We start from the raw sequence: 22,904 nt of genomic DNA on the forward strand, positions 1-22,904 counted from the left end.
TTGCAGCATGCGGGCTCAGTAGTTGTGGCTCATGGGCTCTAGAGCACAGGCTTAGTAGTTGGGGCACACGGGCACACGGGCTCAGTAGTTGTGGCTCACGGGCTCTAGAGCACAGGCTCAGTAGTTGTGGCGCATGGGCTTAGTTGCTCCACGGCATGTGGGATCTTCCCGGACCAGGGATCGAACCTGTGTCCCCTGCATTGGCAGGCGGATTCTCAACCACTGCGCCACGAGGGAAGCCCTGTGACAATGGTGTTGATAAGAAGAATTGATTTCTACTGAGAGGGCTGTGAGAAAAGTAGTATGGGAGGAATACTGGATCCAGTTAAGAAGGAGAAGGAGTCTTGGAGGAAAAGGTAGTGATTATGGAAAAGTCTGTTCTTAAAAGAATGATTCACCTTTAAATTACCAAATGAAACAAAAAGAAACAAATGAAGATGAATGTTATCACAGAAAAATGGTCAAAAGACATGGTCAGTCATTTTATAAAAGGAAACATTGAATGGTCAATAAATAAAATACTGAATCTTACTAGTAATTCGGGTAATGCAGTTGAAAATAAGTGAGATGCCATTCTTTTCCATCAGATTGGCAACAATTAATATATGCCTAAAAAGTGTTGTCATAGGATAAATTGCTCTTATTTTAGAGAACATTTTGGCAATATCTAGTAAAAGTGAAGATGTACACAGCCTGTGACCCAGCAAGCCCAACTTTAAATTTATATCCTAGGAACTCTCTGAGAGTATATAAAATACTCTGTTTCTAGTAAAATTTGACTCCTATAGATTTAGAATCAGTTTGATGATTTATGTTACATACAGCATTTATAAAAATGTTATATACTTCATTGTTTCTAGCAGTAAAAAATTGAAAATTATATACATAGCTATCAATAGGGAAATGAAACTGAGATATGTTATTATGGTCGAATTCTTTACATCAGTGAAAGCGATTTTTGAGACTCCTGTTGCCTACTCTGCAGAACAGATGAACCACTTTACATTCCTAACAGCAATGTTGTAAAGTACCTGTCTTACTGTACTGTACTGTCTTACCTGTCTTGTGGTCCCTCAAAAATGTTTTCGTAATTATAGACAAAAAAGTGCCTCATTATTATGTTAATTTACATATTTAGATATTCAGCTCTTTTTCCTTAAATTGTCTACAAGAAATGAAATTAATGAAATTAACTGATTTGAATTTGATAGGGCCAGATAGTATTTTAGACTTTCAAGGCATACAGTCTCTGTTGCAGCTACTGTGCTGTTGTAGTATAAAAGTAGCCATAGACAGTACATAAACAAATGGATATGGATGTGTTCCAATAAAACTTTATGGACAATGAAATTTGAATTTCATATAATTTTCACATGTCAGGAAATATTCTTTTTTTTTTTTTTTGCGGTACGCGGGCCTCTCACTGCTGTGGCCTCTACCATTGCGGAGCACAGGCTCCGGACGCGCAGGCTCAGCGGCCATGGCTCACGGGCCCAGCCGCTCCGCGGCATGTGGGATCTTCCCGGACCGGGGCACGAACCTGTGTCCCCTGCATCGGCAGGCGGACTCTCAACCACTGCGCCACCAGGGGAGCCCCAGGAAATATTCTTTTGATTTTATTTTTCACCACTTGCACTTTATTCCAGAAAAGCTACTTTTCACGAACCCATTCTAATTCAAATTATTTCAATTGAAAGAAAAGATCTTAATTTCAAGAAATACTGAATTTTTTTGGTTTTTACTTTTTCTTTTATTTATTTATGCATGCATGCATGCATGCCACGCCACGAAGCTTGTGGGATCTTAGTTTCCTGACCAGGGATCGAACCCGGGGCACAGGAGCGAAAGCACCGAGTCCTAACCATTGGACCGCCAGGGAATTCCCAACTTTTTCTTTTCTTTATAGCAGAGCTGACAGGATTGAACATGTCAGGAATCAAAAAATGTAATTTGTAATCTGTATTCTCGCAAAGATTTTCAAAGTAACCTGTATTACTTGTTCGCTGCTCCTTTAACCTGAAAATATGAATAATATAAAACTCTTGTGGGGACTTCCCTGATGGCACAGTGGTTAAGAATCTGCCTGCCAATGCAGGGGACATGGGTTTGAGCCCTGGTCCGGGAAGATCCCACACGCCGCGGATCAACTAAGCCCGTGCGCCACAACTACTGAGCCTGCGCTCTAGAGCCCGCGTGCCACAACTACTGCAGCCCGTGTGCCTAGAGCCTATGCTCCTCAACAAAGAGAAGCCACCGCAATGAGAAGCCCGCACACCGCAACAAAGAGTGGCCCCTGCTCGCCGCAACTAGAGAAAGCCCGCGCACAGCAACAAACACCCAACTCAGCCAAAAAATAAATAAGTAAATTTATATAAAAAAAATAACTTGTGAAGCTATTGAAGATTTTTCAAAGAGAAGAATCATATTATTTGTCCAGATAAAATCTAAGATGTGTTTCTCAACCTAATATTACTTGGTTCTCAGCTAAATCATAAGAAGTAAGATGGGATAACCCAAAATACAGCCTAGCACAATTTGGTGCTTTTTGTATATGGTTGGTATTTATAAATGATTGTTGTGCTAACTCCAGGTGTGATTATTAACAACATAAGTTGGCCTGGGCTTCAAATTAAATAGGTAATATAGTTGATAAATGCTATAATAGCTTAAGAAGTAGGGTAAATAGATTTTAAGGTGAGTTTTTAAGTAAGGGTAGGACTTGGACTAGAATGAAAAAGGAGACAGAATTTGTGTGGTTGGAGAGAGGAATAAGAGATAAACAGTGGAAAGATTATCAGTGTCACCTTGAGAAGGGCTTTTAAAAAATGAAGCGTTTTGAGGTTTCCAATTCTGTAACTAGGGTTAACACTAAATAGGTCATATGAAGCATAATTTGAGTGCCACTCATTCTTGCAGATAGAAAAATTTGAAAGTCAGCTTGGACTGGGGTTTTCTTTTTACAGTGTGCAGCACTTATAGACTGCCATTGTGTGCTAGTTTGCTACTCCATCTAGTTCCCATTCAAGAAATGGTATTTTTAAGGCCTCTGCAGTAATGAAGAGTATAATCTTATCTCTATATCTGATCTGATGGCTTAGCTTGATAGACCCAAAATATGGAGACAATAAAGATCTGTCTTTATCAGGTTAGTTCTCACCCTTTGGAAAGCTTTATATTTGCGTGACCAACTTTATAAAGTGGCATAACCTAGAGACGTTTTCATGCCTTTTGGTGCTAATAGGGCTGGCTTAGAAAAGAAAAATAAAATTTAAATCAGTAAATATGTAGGAAAAAAATAAGGTCGGTGTATTTTTCATTACTGGAGTGTCATGGAATGAACAGTAATTATATGGTTGTATACTGTACAACATTAAACTCACAGTTATTTGGAATATGAGCAACAAGGAAAAGGACGTAAACAGGCTTTGGGTTTGTTTTACATAATGCACTTTTATCAGCCATGACACATTGAGGTATAAGGCATTTAAAAAACAGTAATTTCTCGTGTGTCCTATATTTGGTACATATTGAGATCAGGCTAAATATACACTAGCAAGAGTAGTATACCAAAACTTCACAGTGATTAACCTGAGGCCTTTAAGATTCAGAATTTATTTCCCCATATAAAAATATTTTTTAAAGCCTTTCAAAAGATTTTAACATTAAGTATTTAACTTTTCACTGTTATGTACTGAAGTGTTTGTTGACCGAGTAAATGACATTTCCTTGACTTTGCTATTATTGAGTTAACGAAAACTTTGTTTACCAAATCTCAGTCCTTAATATTCTCTTCTGAGGAGGAGTTTATCACCATTACAAGGGTGCATAGGTGCACTGCTACTTGTAGAACTATCTATCCTTGGAGTGTGACAGAATTTTAAGATGGCTGACAGAACATGTTTGTTGTGGGTTCTACCCTGCTTTGGAGACAGTAATAACTCCAGGAGGTAAAAAGAGACAGTTCTACATATTTAGAAAGGGGGGGAAATAGCCCAAAACAATCATTCCCACATCCTGGCCCTCATGGCCCTTTCATTCTGTAGATCCTCTCAAGCTTCTTTTACCTTTTGTTTTTCCATTTGAAAGGGATGTTGTGACTAGCATCTGTTGATCAGTAGTGTTATAACTCTTCTGGTTTTTCTTTCCCCAAAGCTCTGTGTATCACTATATTTGAACCAACTTTCCTGAAATGACTTTTTAAGGTAATGTTATGAGCTACTTCATTCCTCTGCTGGGATCTGATTTAACCTTTAGAAAACATGGGAGGGGCCAATATAATATGCTAGATTCCAGATTGTATTTCCACAGGGCTAGTCTTGACTGTTCACTTGGAACATGCTTGATCCTGACACAGAATAGATTCACTACAGATGTTATTGCTGTCCATGACACATTATAAAACTTGTGTATATAAATTAGGTTTAGCACAAGCCTGAGCAGTGAGTGATAACTGAGTTTAAGTTAAGGTCCATTTCATACTAATATAAGACCGTGAAAATTTTCTTCTTGCTTTGTAAATGTTTTTTTTGGGTGAGCTTTGCCTATAATCAGTGCCTTGTACAGGACCAAAATAAAGTGGTTATTTATGTTGACTGATACCTGAGCCACTTATTGGCCTTTGATAGGGTCTTTATCTAATCCTGCTGGGATTCATATCAGTGGCCCTAGGGGGCTGAGATGTTTCTCAAAGATGCCGTTTAAATGGCAAAACCACTCATCTTATTTAGGTAATGCTACAGTATATCCCTCTTGGTTTCATTAAAATCTGAACTTTAAATATTTGGTACAGTGGGTTGGGTTTAAACTTCTGCTTTAAAATTAATCTCTTAATGTTTGAGAAACGCCTTTACTTTGTGGCTTTTGCAATGCAGCTAGTTCACGCTGTTTTTAAAAGGTCAAGTTAAAAGGCAGGGGCCTTAAATCCAGGGTTGCTTGAAGATGAAAAACTACAGCGGAATCCTACAATGAAAAGTTTTTCTGATGTGTCATTCCCATTGGAGGATATATATATATGTACATATATGTAAAACAGGTCCTGGCATAAAATATAAAATTAGGGACACAATAAAGTTTTCTTGTATAGGTTTTGAGAAACTGGCATTCCTCAAAATAGCAGATGAGCAATGCAGTTTTTGCTAATGGCACTTGCTGTGACTCAGAGCAAGGACCTACTATTGAATATTCTGCTAAAAATACCTTCAAATTCAAAGAATTGGACGATTTATTAACATGGCTACTTTACTAAAACATTTTCTGAAACCAAAAGCCATGATGATAATACATTTATAGCCTTATTAAAAGACTTTGTCATAGTCAGATAACCTAATAAACCAGAAAACTTTTTTTTTTTCCCTACCTTCTCTAACTTAAGGTAGTGCCTGAAAACAAAGGCATTCAGTTACTGTTCAGGTAACCGTTAACAATGATTCAGCCTTCTGGGCTTCTAAACCAAGTATTGACAACCTTTTGTCCTGCCTCTACACCTTTAGCAAAAACAGTGTGCTACCATAAAAAGCTCTCTCATTACCTCAGCCAAAATCATTAATCTTTAAAAGGCATTGGTTTGGGTTTTGGGTTGGTTTTTTTTTTAACGTTTATCATGTAGTACATTTTTTTCTCTTGAAAATTTTTGGAGTTATTGATTTGAAGGAAAGTGTTCAAAATGAGCTGGTATACTGTAATCTATTTTTCTTCTCTCTAAATGATTCTGAAAACAACGCATTCATTAGATTTCTGTGTGATGACACAGCAGTCACTCTCAGTGCAGTTTTGGTTCGATATTCCACACCAAATATCCAAGCTAAAATCAATTGCTTTGCGGATTCTCAACGTCTTTAAAATTACAGGTCTGTCTGAAAATGCAAGACAGGTATTAAGAAAGAAAATTTTGGTGGCCAGTTCATAATATAGCTCTTGTAACCCAGATTCTGAGATTGGAAATGTAACTTGATTAAGCTACTGCTTTAACTGTAATAAAACAGTAACTCCTTTAGATTTTTAATTTAGAATTTGTATACTTCCAAAAAAGATTCAAAGTAGCTATACTATTAAAGTGGTATTAGAAAGGTCATTTCGAATGCTGCAGAATACAGAACATCTTCAAGTATTTGGCTTAACAAAACATAATGAAATTTTGCCAAGCATAAATATTCACTCTGATGACATGGTGGCAAGGCTTTTCTTTGCCCAACAGTCTCTGTCTGCTCTCTTAACTGCCAAAGATTCTCTCACCCTCGGTATGTGAGGTATACTTTGGGAAAAACATTAAAAGCAATTTAAATGATTAAGCAAATTCTCAGCAAAACTGCTTAACACACAAAATTATTGTATACCTAATAGAGTTTTCTGTTTAACTGGAAAGGTTACTAAAAATAATGTGTACTTGAATTCTTCCTCAGGATCTTTCTGGAACAGCAATCACATCTCTTTAAGATGAAAAGCATGGAACGAAATTCTTTTATGCTTTATTGTATTTGTGCTATTATGAAATATTATTACAGCTTATACTTTAGCAATAAAGTACTGGTAAGATTATTAATCGATAATGAATACCGTAGATACCTTAATGCTGTTAGAAGACACGATGCCCCCAGCTTTGAAGCGTTTGCATTCCCAAACACTGCTAGTTTACACTGTTGAGGAGGTCCCACTGAAATACAGCGCTAATAGTTAATCCCTTTCTCCAAGAGTGTACCTTAGCCACACCGAGGAAAAACATTAAGGTTTTACAAACCACCTTTAACCTAATTATCTAAATCTTTGAGGCTCATTAATTATTTGATATGGCTGGAAAAAAAAATCCTGCTATAATTTTAGTCCAATTTTTTAGCGTATTTATGACACTCAAATTCTTCACCAAATTTCTCAGCTAGACCCATATATATGTACATCCGCCAAAATGTCCGCAGAAACGTTAAGAAAGGCTATCACAAGGCCAGTTTGAGATACCTCATAAATGGCCTTCACTGCCCTTTGAGTCAATTGTTTAACGTCCCAAGAGACTACTAGTTCTGTTAGAACCTAAGCGTCAGCTTCTCCAACCCTCAGAAGGGCGTGCGTAAGGACAGATAGGATTTTTAAACCCCATTTCAGTGTTTCAGTGCCCCCCTCCCTGGGCTATAACAAACCACCCACCACAAGAGACTAGGCGGGGGAGGAGCGCTGCAGCCGGCTGCCAAGAGCGCTCTGCAGGGGGGCCGTTTCCCTGAGTCACGGAGAGGGCGGGAGGCTGGGCCCATCTGCCCACGCCACGTCCCCTTCGTAAGGGACTACGTTTAAATACGCAGGGCCCACTGGGAAAGGGAGCAGCACCGCCATTCCTCAAGGCGGCCCAACAGCCACCTCATTCCCAGGAGACGCCGCACTTCCCTAGAACTCGCTCTGCATTCCGGCAGCAATTAGCAGACCTTTCCTGACCAGCATCACGTGCACCCGGAAGTACGTGGGTGAGACCCAAAGCGCCCACGGAAATGACGTTGGTCGCCCCTAGTCGCATGATGTGGCAAAATGTGGAAAAAAAAGGGGGGGGAGGGAAAAGCAGGCGGCTGGGGAAGGTGATAAAACAAAAAGTAGTCCCTCCGATTCCTCTATTTATCTCCGTGTCGCAGCAGTAAGCGAGGCCCTCAGCGCCCTGCGCCCCACGCTCCGAATTCCTGCGCTCCGATGCATCGCGGCGCTCCGTGGAGGAGTACATAAGGCGGAGGGGGTGAGGTGACCTGGGCGGAGTTCTGTCGCCAGGATCCTTCCGCAGGGCTAAACCGTTTCCGGAGTCTGCGCTGCGCCCGGTTCCGCCATTGCGGCTCTCGCGGACCCTGGAGCCTCCGCCCCCGACCTGAGCTCTTTCGTCTGCCTGCCAGTTTCCTGCGTCCCCGGAGACTCTCCTGCTGAGCCCAGCCTCCCCCCTCCCCCTTCTCCTCCTCTCCCTTGGAGAGCCCGGGCAGCCACTGCCCCACAGCCCCAGTGACAGGAGGAGACCATACACCCCCGACAGCGCCATGGCCCAGATTCTGCCAATTCGTTTTCAGGAGCATCTTCAGGTGCGGTGGGCCCGAGCTAGTGAGGGCTGTGGAAAGAGGGAGGTAGGAAGGAAGAAGCTGGAGTCTGAGCCCAAGCAAAAAGAGGAGAACCGGGGGGAGGGGGGATGGTGGTGGTGGTGGTATCGGTTCCTGGGGTAGATGGAGGATGGGGCACTATCTTGGAAAGCTTGAAGGGTTAAATGATGTGGGGCTTGGGTGGAAAGGAAGCGAGTCGGGGTGCATAGGGCAGTGAGGCCATACCTGGGTTTGAAGGCCTCTCTATCTTCGCTTCCTGGATGGCAAGAACTGCGTATAATAACCCTTCCACCCCGGTTTTATTCAGTTCATTCATTTGGGTACGTTGCGGGGCGTGGGGGGGGGGGGCGTTCTCCCGCGTTTCTTCCGGAGCAAGAATTCTCTTCCCCTAGGGCAGCGCAGGCTGTCACCTCCCATTGCCCTCTTCCCTTTCCCCCATCGTGTCTGCACCCGGGAGTTGTGGCGCGGGTGGGTTGGGGAGAGGCAACCTTTTTTCTTCCTCCCTCTGCGGCTCTCAACGGGAAAGGCACCTTCCCCGGGCATGCGGAGAACGGCAGTGGCTCCTCTCTTGCCTTCCCCGAGGCAGTAGGAACTGGGAAGCTCACTGAAGGAAAAAAAAAAGAGGATAGAATGGGGGAACGTATTTCTCAGGGCGGTGTCAATTTCAGAGTGCGTGGGGTCAAGGTTCCTAAGGGGACTCGCCTTTTTTCACTTTCTTGATGTCTCTGGGCATGGTGCGGCTTTTATCCCCTCTTCGGTTCTAGAAGGGAGAAAAGAGTTGTTCAGAGGTTATCTTTGGAGCAGCTAGTTGGCTTGGCGTGAGTACTTTCCTCAGGATTGCATGGAATTGAACGACCCCTGGGGATAGAGCACACCTGCCCTGAGATACGCAAGGTTATTTGGTCTGTAATTGGTTTCCTTTAGTAGGTTCTAGAGTTCTTCCCCATGGTGCATTATCCTGTAGGCAACAGACTGTCTTATCTGGCAGCTTGCCCGTAGCGGGCCCGGGCAGGTGATCATTGGAGGACTTGACTGAATTAAGTCTCTTCTAAGCTTCTGATTTTCCTGGTTCACCAATCTGGTTTTACTTTGGCTGAAATAATTTATTAATAAAGTACGCTTTCTTTCTAATTACCTCCTTAAAGAGGTCTGTCTCAGCTCAGTCATTTGAAGGACTAATTCGTAATGATAAGAGATGCCAGTGGTTTGACATGACACTAATACTAGTGGCCTCTTGGACACTTTACCATTGAAGGCTGTTTACTTTCTGACATTGTTATAACAATAAATAAATGTTAATTAAAAGGTTTAATATTCTGGCTATCAACATGATTTCATTTTTTTTACAGGTATCACCTTTGCTTGCATCAGCAAGGCTTCTTTGTCTTGAAATGTAATGAATTATAAATCTTTACTCAAAAAATGAGTTAAGTAATGTACTTTATTCAGTCATTTTTGGTTTTCAGATAACTCATCTGATGTAATAGAACACTATTTTACAAAAGGTTAAAAAACATTGTGACAGAATGGACACAGAAGTTTTTGTTTATGCTCCATCCAAATTTGTATTGCTGTGGTTACTTCTGTTGAATGTGGAGTGTTAGGAAAATAACGTTTTTGAGTGTGAGGGGAAAACACAACCTTGTCCTGACACTCAAGTGCTTCTGGAATATAATCTTCCTGCAGACAAAAGTGTGTAAAATCATACACAAGAAAAGCAGTTATAGTTGCTGTTTACTTTACAAAACAGATATAGCCCGCTAGTAAATCTTGTTTCTTGACTGTTGGTGGTTTGAGCAATAGTTTTCCATTTCTATTAATGAGGAGACAAGGTTGTTGAATAATCCCAAAGACTGGACTCCAACCATGTCACTGATTGAAGACAGATTTAATATGGGTCTGATTTCTAAGTGGTTCAGAGTTTTTGCAGACACTTGAGTGAAGCCATTTCCTTCTCAAATACTTGAAGAGTTGCATATAAAGTTGCTTTGCAAATAAACTTGAAGAATTCAGTCATTCAGTTTTTGGAGTAGTATATATGCCATGACTAAGTTTAAGCGTGCTTTGGTGACTGTGTACTCAAGCTGATAATGATTAATTATTGTGCAGAGCCCCAGTCACCAACCTCTTCCAGGATAATATAATTCCTGACTTTTCATTTTTATCCCTTGCTGTATAAAAATTAATAAGGATTATTTTAATTGGCAACTTAGGTCTTTGACCTCTCAGCCCCTGCCAGTTTGCTAAGTAGCAGAAAACTTTCTGAAACACTTAGGATAAAAATTGGGAACAAGAATTGAGGAACTTGGTGTAGAGTTAACCTGTGAAATCTTCAAAGCGTGAACTGTAAATAAATTTATTTTTATACCATGGAACTACTTTGGCCAGCTGAAGGGTCTGTCATCAAGGACTCAGAAGTACATCAAATGAAGCTTAATATTTTAAGTTATAAAGGAGTTTTTATTTCTTTTTTAGGATGTTGAGGCTGATAGCAGTGAACAGATGAGTGCCTATTTGAGCAAGATTTTGCTAGGATTGCAGGTTCTGAAAAAAATCCTAGGCTACCTATAGTGTTGCCTGCAACTCTGATTTCTTGGCTTATTAAGTATCTTTATGCCAATTGACATATTCTGCTGTATTCCCGGGTTCTTTGGGTCTGAAATCAAGTCTCCCAACCCTGCTCTTTTCCCTTTGATCCATAAATGTGTTGTGCATTCAATGGTAGGGGTTCTTGCTATGATTATTTTAATTTGCAAAGAGAAAGCAATGCTGAGTATTACTGGGATATGTTATATGCTTAACCGTACTTCCTGGAAGAGGCATACTGCTTGGAATTATGTTGCAGTCTACTTTAGGAATAGCTTCCGAGTTTAAGATGTATCAAGGTTTTCAGAATTTTCCTAATGGTCAGTTTACTCAACTTAAAGGGGTGTGGCTAATTCTAGTGAATGTGCTTTCACTCTGTTTAGGAAATAATTTAAGGCCTGAAACTGTGTGTAGAATCACAATCATTTTCATTTTGGTGTGCAGTGAAATACATGATTTCAGGAACCTTAACTTAATGATATTTGAATTATATTTAACAGGATGTTTTTCTGTCTTTGTTACTGCGTGGCTTTTGCTTTTTGAGAGTTACTATCCAATAGAACTTTCTTCCATGATGAAAATTTATACTAGCTACATAGCCATATTGAGCACTTGAAATGTGGTTATTGTGACTGAGGGACTAAATTTTTACTTTTATTTCTTTTCAATTAATGTAAATGTAAATAGCTACATAAAGCTATTGACTACGACATGGGACTGCGCAATTACAGGCCATTCTGATGTGCTTTTTAAGAGTGAAGATTTATCTGGCCACCTATATTTCTATGTTTAGAACATTTTGTTACTAAAATTAAAACATTCACTAATAGAAAGTGTTGGTTGAATACTGTCTCTTTTGGGAAGTGATTATGAACAGTGACTAGTGAATGGAAGGAGCAGCAGACTTTCTTCTGAGAGTCTGTTGTGTCCTATGAATGTGGCTGGGTGCTTCCACGTCTTCATCTAATTCCCCCAGATATCCTTCTTAAACAGTAGGAGAAAGTGAGACTCAAACTAGTGCCCTAGGGAACCTGTCAGAGTGGGATTTGAACCTAGGTCTTCTGACACTAAATATTTTGAAGAAAAATAATGATTGACCTTAAGAGGAGAAGTTATTAGTATCCTAGTGTGCTGTTTTATCTGTTGGACTTTTCCTTGAGAAGGTGACTTCTCTTCTGGTTTAACATGTGGTTAATGATGCCATATAGTAGACAGATCAGGGGTTTGGAGGTTGTTGAGACCAGTTCCATCCAGTAGAAAAATATGAGCCACATCTGTAATTTTACATTTTCTAGTGGCCATATTAAAAGTAAAAAACAGGTGAAATTAATGTCTCATTTAACTCAGTGTACCCCAAATGTTATAATTTCACCATGCAATCAGTATAAACTTTTCAGATGAGATATTTTACATTCCTTTTTGGGGGGTACTGAATTTTCAAAATCTGCTGTGTATTTTACACTTAGAGCACATCTCAATTCAGACCCTATTTTCATTGGATATATTTGACCTGTATTTAGCGTTCATAAAATTTACAGTTGAAAAAGCAGGTTTGCACATGTAGGTTGTTCCAAACATAAGTTTTCCATAATTGACTCGATTAACAGTTACTATTTAATTTTAATTAACTTAAAGTTGAATTACTATTTAATTTTAATTAACTTAAACTTGAAAATTGAGTCAGAGTAGCCACATTTGAAGTTCTCAGAACCACATGTGGCTTGTGAAATGTCGCTACAGTATTGGAGAAGGCAGGTTAAGACTAACCTCTTGCTCCTTTTTCTCTGTAAAATATGTGTACTACCTCACAAAGTTACCGTGAAGATCTGAGATCATGTATGTGAAAGTACTTGGTGTAGCATTTGAAGGGTATTAATTGTTGGCTATATAATTTTTGTCCAGTATATTCTATTCAGGTATCTATCTCTTAACCAGTGACAACATTTTATTTTGCAGATTTAAGACCTAGATTTTTATGGTTTATAAATATTTGGTACTCACCTGAGATTTGAATATTTACTATATACCAACAATTATGTTACACTCGGGACAAAGTGGTGAACAAAACTGACTGCAGCTTGCATTTGTGCTTGCATTGATTAGTTGGCAGAGGCTGTCCACACATAATTGTAACCATGGATGTTACTGAATGTTTGATATTGTGCAGGATTTAATACAAATATTCATATGACACAAAATTGATTCTGCTCTGAAACTGCTCAAAAGGAAGAAAAAATTTTAATTAATCTTTTATAATAGCCCGTGAGTGCTCACATGTGCCGTTGGTACATCTTTAATTAGTGTTCCTTGGTCAGACTCCTGATAAACCACAGCTGATAAATTACCCACCTGGAATGCCAGTCAGGCCTTTGTTAGTATTTATATGTCCTATAAGATGGTAGTGCAGAGGTGTATGTTCTCACTTAGATAGGAAGTGAGTTCATAGCTGATATTTTAGTCCTTCATATTAGAACAAGGCTGTTTTTTAAAATTTATTTACATAGCCATGCTAAAGCTATTTCATAAAATCAAATTCTAAGCCGTAGCAAAGTTTCCAGTTCTTGGGTATCTTTTCTTTTTTTCCCCCACCCTTACTTGGCCAAGTGCCTGAGGCTAATGCTCTTAACTCAGGGGGTGGCAGGAGGCTTGGATCTGAATGTATTATGCAAAACCCATCTGTCAGACTCAGATTTTTGTGTCTCTTCTTTTGTGTTATGAAAGATATAATTTAAGATAGTTTACATAATTTATGATAGTTTATCCTAGTTCAGAGGGAATAACTATTCATCAAATCCTAATTGTCCTGAAATCTACAAGATCAGAATAAATTGACCATTATAGCTATTTGAGCACCTACTGTGTGCCAAGACCTCTGCTAAATCTTTTATGTTCATGATCTCATTTGATTGGCAAGAACATCCCTTCAGGTAGGTAGGGTTAGCCTTATTTTGCAGATGGGGAAACTGAAGTTCATAGCAGTTAACCTGTAGAGTCACACAGCTAGTGAGTGGGTGGTAATATTTGCTCTTCTTTCATTGTGGCACATTGCCTCATTTGGTGAATGATCTGTATAATTTGTATGTATGCTGTGGTGTTCTTTGATGTATACATTCTACTAGTATGTTTTTAGGTCAGTAGTTTTTATGAGAAAATTAGGGGCCAGTGAACCAACACCTGGATTTTCTATGCCTTAAACGGTTATTGAGATGATGTTTTTTAAAGGGCTTTATCCAAGTTCCCACTAAAAAATTGTGCAGAATGATTGGAATCAGGTTAACTTGTAATAACCAAGATTATCTATATCCCTGTCATAAGGCTAAACTTCTCAAATTTCTCTTAGACTTTTCCTTAGTGACAAGAGAGTGAATATGTTCCAGCCTGAAGCCACTTGTGAAAGCAGGAAACTTCTGCTTTCTATTTTACTGTATTATTTATGTTTTTGTGTTTATTCTAATGTAAAACGTGAATAGAACTCAAGGAAGACTGTTATGCTTGGGGAGGGAGGATGGGAAAAGTGGGAGTAGAACATGCTTCCTCAGTTTGAATAGCATAACCGTAGAGGGGAATATGGTTACACATTTGTAGGATTGTGCTTTGGAGACAGAACTGCCAGTAATACTGGTACTTCCTTTTCTGAATCATTGGGTAAGTAAGGACTTTTCTTTAAGTTCTGAAGTACAGCAGATTTTATTATTTATTTATTTGGCTGCGGCATGCAGCATGCGGGATCTTAGTTCCCTAACCAGGATCGAACCTGTGCCCCCTGCACTGGAAGCGCGGAGTCTTAACTGCTGGACCACCAGGGAAGTCCCCTGAAGTACGGCAGATTCTAAAGCTTATTTTTGAAAGAATAGGAACTGGGTCCATTAAAACCATATGGTCACGTTAAAAAATTTAAATTCTGCAGTATACCGTTGTGGAAAATGTTTCACATGTTTAATCCGAGCTCTTATCTTTTTAGCTTTTCTCAACTTCCTCTTTTATTATATTTAAAACAATACTTTCTGGCAGTTGTAAAGTTAGCCTATAGTATGTGGTTGTATTTATATCATGATACTTAGCCCATACAGATATTAATCCTTAGCCCCTATGCTGGAGGGGAGTCTCTCTTTATCCAGTTGAGTTGAACATATATGCTATGCTCAAGGAAAAAATTACCCATTTATCCAGTTATTGAAGACAAGATCTTAGAGTTACACCAGACTCTCTTCTTCTCATTTTCTACATCCAGTCCATTTCTGAAGTAGGGAAGGTGATTGCAGTGTTTAATGACCCCCGTCTGTTGAAACTGGGAATCATGGTAGATGAAAAATGAGAATTGGGTTGAGAGTTGCCTTCGTCTATTTCTGACCAGCTGCTCATCTGAGAAAGAGGACTTAAAAACCACTAAAGTGGACAGAGGGAAGCCAAAGACTATCCACATATGTTCAGCTTGGCAAAAAACTAACTTTGGGTAGATCTCATTATTTGAGGATTAATAATTAGGGAAATAAACCTATAGGGAGAACATGGTTTACAAAATCCATCTCTTTCCCAACTCTCTACAGTACTTTACATTCTTTCCTATTGAACTATGCAAATCTAAGGCAGGTGTCTTTTTTTAACCATAAAATATTCCGCAGGAAAAAGTTTCCTTATATTAAAAGTCTTACCAAGTGTCTGTATTACTGAGTCCTTTACAGTTGCTTCTGTTTGAATTGAATACTACAACACTGTTCAGGGAAGGCTACCATGGACTTGAAATCAGCTGGATTGGTAAGAGGTAAATTTAACACACCTAATAATTATTCCTCTCTGTATGGCTTCACAATTACAACTGTTGGATGTTGTAAGCAAACATTTTAAATTTCACTCATAAACCAGTCCATTAGGGAGGTGTTTCTGGAGACTGTAATCCAAAAACAAGTGTAAAAACACCTCTCCTAATACAGAAATAGAAATTTGAGGCATGTTATAAATTTCCCATGATGGTACCATAATGAATTTTTAAAAAGCACTTTGATGGAATGCAGATGACTTTCCACTGCTAACGAAGACACTGATGTAAAAAATGCGCATGAAGAGTTTAAAATGGTTTCTGAAATATGAACAGTAGAAAAACATTTCCGAGTTAATTATTTTATAATTTTAAATGTCTATATAAACTGTCAAATGACTACATGAATTATATATTAAGCACATCTAAAATTAAAATTAACCATTTTAAAGTGAACAGTATAGTGGTATTTAGTAAGTTCAGTGTTTTGCAACCATCACCTGTATCTAGTTCTAAAACATTTCATTACCCCAAAAGGAAACTTCATATCCATTAAGCAGTCTCCTTCCTCCCTCCTCCCATCCCCCAGCAACCACTAATATGCTTTCTGTCTCTATGAATTTATCTATTCCTATAAATGGAATCATACAATGTGTGACCTTTTGTTGTCTAATTTCCTTCACTAAGCATACTGTTTGAGGTTTATCCATGTAGTATGTATCAGTACTTTATTCATTTATGGCTGAGTAATACTCCATTGAATGGATATGCCACATTTTATTTGTCCTTTCATTGATCCATGAACATTTGGATTCTTTCCACCTGTTGGGTATTGTGAACAGTGCTGCTGCGAACATTACAGGTTTTTGTTTGAATACATATTTTTAGTTCTTTTGGATATATACCGAGGAGTGGAATTGTTGGGTCATATGGTAACTCTATATTTTAACTTTTTGAGGGACTGCCCAACTTTTTCACAGCAGCTACACCACTTTACATCCCCATCAGCAGTATATGAGAGTTGCAATATTTCCACATTCTCTCCAGCAGCTATCAGAAGCTTTTTTGGATGACCAGGGAATAGTCTACTTGGGAAAATGAATACCCTATTTGGTGTTTTTTACTTCCATGTGTTCTCTCCCAATCTTTGTAGCTCTGCCCTCCCTTAAATCGTGTGTCCTGCTTTAGATTGCATTTCCATAACCAGTCATAGCTTGGGTAGCATTCAGTTGTTATGTGCCAGCTGAATGGCATTTATACAGGAAAGGGCATAACCTTGGGGAGTCATACCTATCTGCAAGGTTTGAGGTGTAAAAACTTCCCTGTATTTCCCTGCAGCTTGGTCAGAATTGATATGTGATATTTCATCAAATTATCGGATTATTATTTTTAAAGAACGAGTTACATTTAAAGGTTTTTTAATTTTCCAGTTAGTAGTTGGCTACAAGTAGGAAAGATTCTTTGAGTCTCTTGATAGTTTACCAAAGCTAGTAGTCTTATAGTTCCTGTCTCCAACTGTGGTTCCTTCCTGAATGTATTACTTAACAATATGGAGTGACCAGAGTAAAAAAATTCTCCTGGGCTTCCCTGGTGGTGCAGTGGTTGAGAGTCCACCTGCCGATGCAGAGGGTCCGGGAAGATCCCACATGCCGCGGAGCGGCTGGCCCCGTGAGCCATGGCCGCTGAGCCTGCGCGTCCGGAGCCTGTGCTCCGCAACGGGAGAGGCCACAGCAGTGAGAGGCCCGCGTACCGCAAAAAAAAAAAAAAAAAAAAAAAAAAATTCTCCTGAGAATGATTGCCTCAAACACTAACATGGAGTAGAAATAAATCTATATGTTTAAGTGTGGGGTCCACAAGGGCATTTTTATTTGTTGCTTAAAATGTGTGGAGCACATAGAAAACAATGGCTGGTATACTGTTGATGAAAGAATTAAAGGAATGCTGCACTTTCAGCATTTTTATTTATTTCCTGTAGAAGACAGAAACTGCAGTTTTTATTTGACATTCTGCTAGTTTCCTGGAAGGGCTCAATGAAGTTACTGTTGTCAGCATTTTCTTCACTGTGATTAATATTAGTGAAGGTAGAGGATGTTTTGGAACTTTTAAAGGAAGTTATGCTGAGTGAAATCCTTGGGATAGGAAGTTAACCACATCTTCAAGCACCTAAAAATATCTGTATTGGGTGACATCCAAGTATCAGCAGGACTCGAAAATTGTTGACCTCTTAACTCTATAGCAGTAACACTTAAGTCTTTGTCAAGATACAAGATTCATTTACAGAAAAGGTAACTGAAATAGGATTATACATAGAGCACAGCACAAAATGTCCTTGTCTGAAATACAGTAGCTGTACATGCTTCCTTTACATTCTAACAATTCAGATGAAACGAGGAAGGAACTGGAAAGTGTAAAGCCAAGCACTAATTGTGAAACATAATCCTTAATAATGCTGTCATAAACACAAATTTTCTTTTTTTTTTTTTTTTTTGCGTTACGCGGGCCTCCCACTGCTGTGGCCTCTCCCGTTGCGGAGCACAGGCTCCGGACGCGCAGGCTCAGCGGCCATGGCTCACGCGTCCAGCCGCTCCACGGCATGTGGGATCTTCCCGGACCGGGGCAGGAACCCGTGTCCCCTGCATCGGCAGGTGGACTCTCAACCACTGCACCACGAGGGAAGCCCCATAAACACAAATTTTAATGTATTTTGATTTTCAGCTGGTAAATGAGTTCTGTTCTGAGTCTACTAGTCATTCATTAGGAAGCATACTTACCGGGTGTGCTTATAAAGAAGTCTATTTCCAATGAGTGTTCCTATCTGATCACATGTAATAAGCGTTGGTTGAAATTAGTAAGCTCAAAGCAAACTTATTACTCCTTTAATTATGTGATATTTGTAGGCACAGACACAACTGTGATTGATTGCTGAGACAGACGTTGTGCTGATGGAGAGTATCATCTTTAGCCAGTCAGAGAATTGGGCATTGAAAAAGTAGTCTGGTTTTCCTTGGTTGAATTGTCATATGCCAGAATTTTCTACCCTTTTTATTTTATTATTTTAACTTCTGGCTGCACAATGTAGCCTGCGGGATCCTAGTTCCCCGACCATGGATCGAACCCGCACCCCCCGCAGTGGAAGCTTGGAGTCCCAACCACTGGACCACCAGGGAAGTCCCTCTACCCTTTTTAATACATGTATACTATTGGATTAAATATATACATATATATATAGAGATAGAGAGAGAGAGTCCATTCAGTTCCTTTAACAATATTTTCATAGTTTGATCACTAATGTAGTCTACTAAGATGCTGACTCACCATCAGTGGGTTTCCTGATTCCTTGATATAAGAAGGCTTTGCTAGCTGTCTTTAGTAACAAGAATTTTGAAAAAAGCAAGTTGGGTTTCCCTGGATTTGACTATGTAATGTTAGTAGCATGACATCAGACCCAACCTGTTTTAGAATAGTTGTCATGATACCATAGTCCCAGAGCTAAATAACTGTAAAAGGATAGAAATCCCTAAAATAGAGTGCTTATGTGCCCCCACTGTGTTCTAAGTGCTTGCTGTATGTTAAATCACTTAAAACCTTTTGTGCAGCACCTAGGCATGCCTTGCTCCCCCTCAAACAGGGATGGACACTTTCTCTTTTCTGTTTGTCACATGTACAATTAAATCGAGTACAGTTTCAAAACCAAGACAAGAAAAAACAAAGCTTAAAGCATTAAAAACTGATGAGTATGTAACTTAGATTTCTGAATCTAATACTGCTGAAGTTAAAACAATTTTTTTTACCAGATTTAATTTTAATACAATCTCTTTCACAGTTAACATTGTTGAAATTGGGGATTCATCTTACCGTTGTATACTCTTTACCCAAAAGCTTTATGATATTGATGAGCATCTTAGAAACTGAGGCAGTGGTAGTTTCTCAGGCACAGAGATGGGCCTTTCTTTTCTCATGTTCTCTGAAGGAATTACATCTTATTATTATCTGTACCTTCTCAGTACTTCTCAGTCCCTTATAACTTGGGCCTTAGCTATTTGAATGTTTAGTGATTTCTTGAAAGAGGCACCGAGACTTAGGTGTGCTGTTCCTTGGGCTCTTTCTTGTGCTACCATTGAACTTTGTAGATTTTTTTTCCCCAAAGCCTCCCACAGATATCTGGACTTTGAAACCTGAAAGTTCTAGTTTTCCCTGCTTCCCCTTGTCAGAAATCCTTATATAAAATGAAAGTGTTTCTTTGCCAACTATCCTTTATATTTTACCAGAGTTTAATGTAAAAGAAGTTCTCCCTTTCTCCTTGTCGGATTCCCAAGAAAAACTTCTGAAAACAGTGCTCTCCAGTAGAACTGTGCAATGATGGAAATGTTCTGTATTCTGTGCCTTCCAATACAGTAGTCACATGTGATAGTTGAGTACTTGAAATGAGATTGATGTGAATGAGGAACTGAATTTTAAATTTTATTTACTGAACAAAATTAAATAGCTGCATGGACCAGTGGCTGCCATACTGGACAGTGTAGCAAACCTCTCAGTTCTGATAGGGCAGACATTATACAGCTCCTTTACAGAGCATAAACTCTTTCTCTGGAATTATGTCACTCTTTGAATGGTTTGATTTTCATCTTTACCTTTTGAAGTTGTGTTCTTCCTTCCTGCCCTACAGGTAAATTGCCTAATAAAAGTCTAATCCCTACAATTGCAATGTAATTTTCAAGTTCTGTAACCTATAAGAGCAGAGATTCATCCCTCTTTTAAAACTTAAAAAAAAAAATTGCAAGGTTTTATAATACTGGGAAGAGCATATACCCAATCATCTAGATTTTTAATAATATTTTGCTGTATTTGCTTTTTTGTTTTAATTAAACATTTTTTAAAATTCAGGCTGTTGTGACATTTTATAAATATTCCAGCATGCATCTTTAGAAGATAAGGACATTTTCTTACAATCACGATATCATTATAGCATCCTAATAGTTAACAGTTCCTCAGTACCTAAAAACCAGTCCGAATTCACATTGGCCCCAAATGTTATTTGGTTTCTTTAAAGCAGGATCCAAGCAAGATCTACATGTTGCTTTCAGTTGCGACTCTTAAGTTTCTTGTAAGAAACGTTTTATTCATACAGAGTTTGAGATTTACGGAAAAGTTTGAAGAATGGTACAAAGATTCTTTGTACACTTTACCCAGATGTGTCAGTTCTTATCATTTTTTACATTTGACTTATGCTCTTTAGCCTCTCTATGTACATTTTTTACTGAACTGTTTGAAAGTAGTTTGCTGATGTGATGTCTCTTTGCCACTGCATACTTTAGTGGGGGTTTTTTTGTGTTTTTTTGCGGTACGCGGGCCTCTCACTGTTGTGGCCTCTCCCGTTGCGGAGCACAGGCTCCGGACGCACAGGCTCAGCGGCCATGGCTCACGGGCCCAGCCGCTCCGCGGCATGTGGGATCTTCCCGGACCGGGGCACGAACCCGCGTCCCCTGCATCGGCAGGCGGACTCTCAACCACTGCGCCACCAGGGAAGTCCTAGTGTGTATTTAATAAGAATAACAAAATGGTCTTCTATAGCCATACTGCAGTAATCGAGGTGAAGAAATTGACTTTAACAGAATACTGTTATCTCGGGCTTTATTCAGATTTCATCAGTTCCAATAATGTTCTTTATATCAAAAGAAAACTCATGATCATGAATTGCATTGAGTTGTCCAGTTTCTTTAGTTGTTTTTAGTCTGGAACTCTATTTGTATTTCAAGACGTAGATTTTTTTTTTTTTTTTTTTTTTTTTTGCGGTACGCGGGCCTCTCACTGTTGTGGCCTCTCCCGTTGCGGAGCACAGGCTCTGGACGCGCAGGCTCAGCGACCATGGCTCACGGGCCCAGCTGCTCCGCGGCATGTGGGATCTTCCCGGACAGGGACACGAACCCGTGTCCCCTGCATCGGCAAGAGAACCCTCAACCACTGCGCCACCAGGGAAGCCCGGGAGATATTTTGAGACTTTGTAAATATGTGTTACTCCTCAAAATTTCATCCATTAATTTAATATCCATTGATGATCCTTGCCCAAATCAATTATTGTGTTGACTGCAAAATACTGACTTTTAAAGAATTCCATTGATCTTTCACCATTTTTTTTAAAAATTAGGGTATAGTTGCTGTACAATGTTGTGTTAGTTTCTGCTGTCTTTCACCATTTTTAAGTTAGCTTTCTTCTCCAAGAAACAACTTTTCCTTTTATATTTATTATATTAGTGTTGGACTCCTGGGTTTCATAAATCTCTTTTAATCTATAATTGTCCTGAAAAGTAATTAGCAGTATACATATAGTAAAGGAATGTTGTCCTTCTGTGTAAGAATATTTAGGCCTCCAGAATTTTAGGCATATTGAAAAGAAGAGATGGGAGAGGCTTTCATTCTTTAAGAAAGTTCTTTTATTTGAGGAGCTTAAGGTTTAGTTGGATAAATGGATCTGAAATTGTGGGGCATGGGCAGATTAGGAAAAGTTGGGAAATTTTGGTTTTGGAAAGGTTTGGTAGAAGGGAGAGAAAGAGGCAGTGTATGTCTCTGAACCAGGTAGTTTCAACTCTTCTGCACACTAAGGGGAGAAACGCTGAGCCTGCTTTCCATTTCACCTTCTATTTCTTAGCCTTGAGCTCTTTACAGTAAAGAATTTTTTATGATACTGACCTTATGCCTTTTGTTTGCATTAGCTTTCCCGGCTTGCTCCCTAAACGAAGGTGTAGGAGACATATTTGCCAAGTTTGTTAGAAAGCCTTAGCAATACTGTTCCATAGTGCCCCTAAAAATAAGAATTGAAATAAAATAGTGTTACTTAGCATGAATATGTTACATGATGCCATGTTATGTGATTTTGAAGATTCTGATCTCTACCTAACTTTATTTTAAAAAAATTTTTTTAAGTCTTTATTGAATTTGTTACAATATTGCTTTTTTAATATAAATTTATTTATTTTATTTTATTTATTTTATTTTTGGCTGCATTGGGTCTTCGTTGCTGCACGCAGGCTTTCTCTAGTTGCAGCGAGCCGGGGCTACTCTTCGTTGCGGTGCGCGGGCTTCTCATTTTGGTGGCTTCTCTTGTTGGGAGCACGGGCTCAAGGCACGCGGGCTCCAGTAGTTGTGGCTTGCGGGCTCTAGAGCTCAGGCTTAGTAGTTGTGGTGCACAGGCTTAGTTGCTCTGTGGCATGTGGGATCTTCCTGGACCAGGGCTCGAACCCATGTCTCCTGCATTGGCAGGCGGATTCTTAACCACTGTGCCACCAGGTTAGCCCCTGCTTCTGTTTTATGCTTTGGTGTTTTTGGCTGTGAGGCATGTGGGATCTTAGCTCCCCGACCGGAAATTGAACCTGCATGCCCTGCATTGGAAGGCGAAGTCTTAACTACCGGACCGCCAAGGAAGTCCCTCTACCTAAATTTAGTTAGGCAAATTAAAGAGCAGAATTGGAAATTTTAAAAAGTAATTTCCTTTTCTTGAAAGAAAAAACAAACAA

At 39.3% G+C, this 22,904-nt stretch overlaps 1 protein-coding gene and 1 long non-coding RNA gene across 5 annotated transcripts in view; one reads left to right on the top strand and one right to left on the bottom strand.

The window, feature by feature from the left end:
• Window positions 1-7,657: 7,657 nt before the first annotated feature.
• On the bottom strand, window positions 7,658-8,651 carry LOC141277343 (uncharacterized). Its single transcript, XR_012328579.1, has 2 exons — window positions 8,277-8,651; window positions 7,658-8,062 (listed from the first exon to the last, which is right to left on the bottom strand). It is a non-coding gene; the product is annotated as an uncharacterized lncRNA (long non-coding RNA).
• CLTC (clathrin heavy chain) overlaps window positions 7,668-22,904 on the top strand; it is a 66,167-nt gene continuing 50,930 nt past the window's right edge. Inside the window, exon 1 of one of the 4 annotated variants that reach the window (XM_073797566.1) lies at window positions 7,668-8,036. In XM_073797566.1, the coding sequence (XP_073653667.1) occupies window positions 7,995-8,036 (42 nt within the window). In that variant the 5' untranslated portion in view covers window positions 7,668-7,994. The remainder of the gene's footprint in view (window positions 8,037-22,904) is intronic. The other 3 variants (XM_033846650.2, XM_073797565.1, XM_033846649.2) reach the window with 3 other exon arrangements.

The sequence above is a fragment of the Tursiops truncatus genome, chromosome 20, assembly GCF_011762595.2.
Source record: "Tursiops truncatus isolate mTurTru1 chromosome 20, mTurTru1.mat.Y, whole genome shotgun sequence".
Classification (NCBI taxonomy): Eukaryota; Metazoa; Chordata; class Mammalia; order Artiodactyla; family Delphinidae; genus Tursiops; species Tursiops truncatus.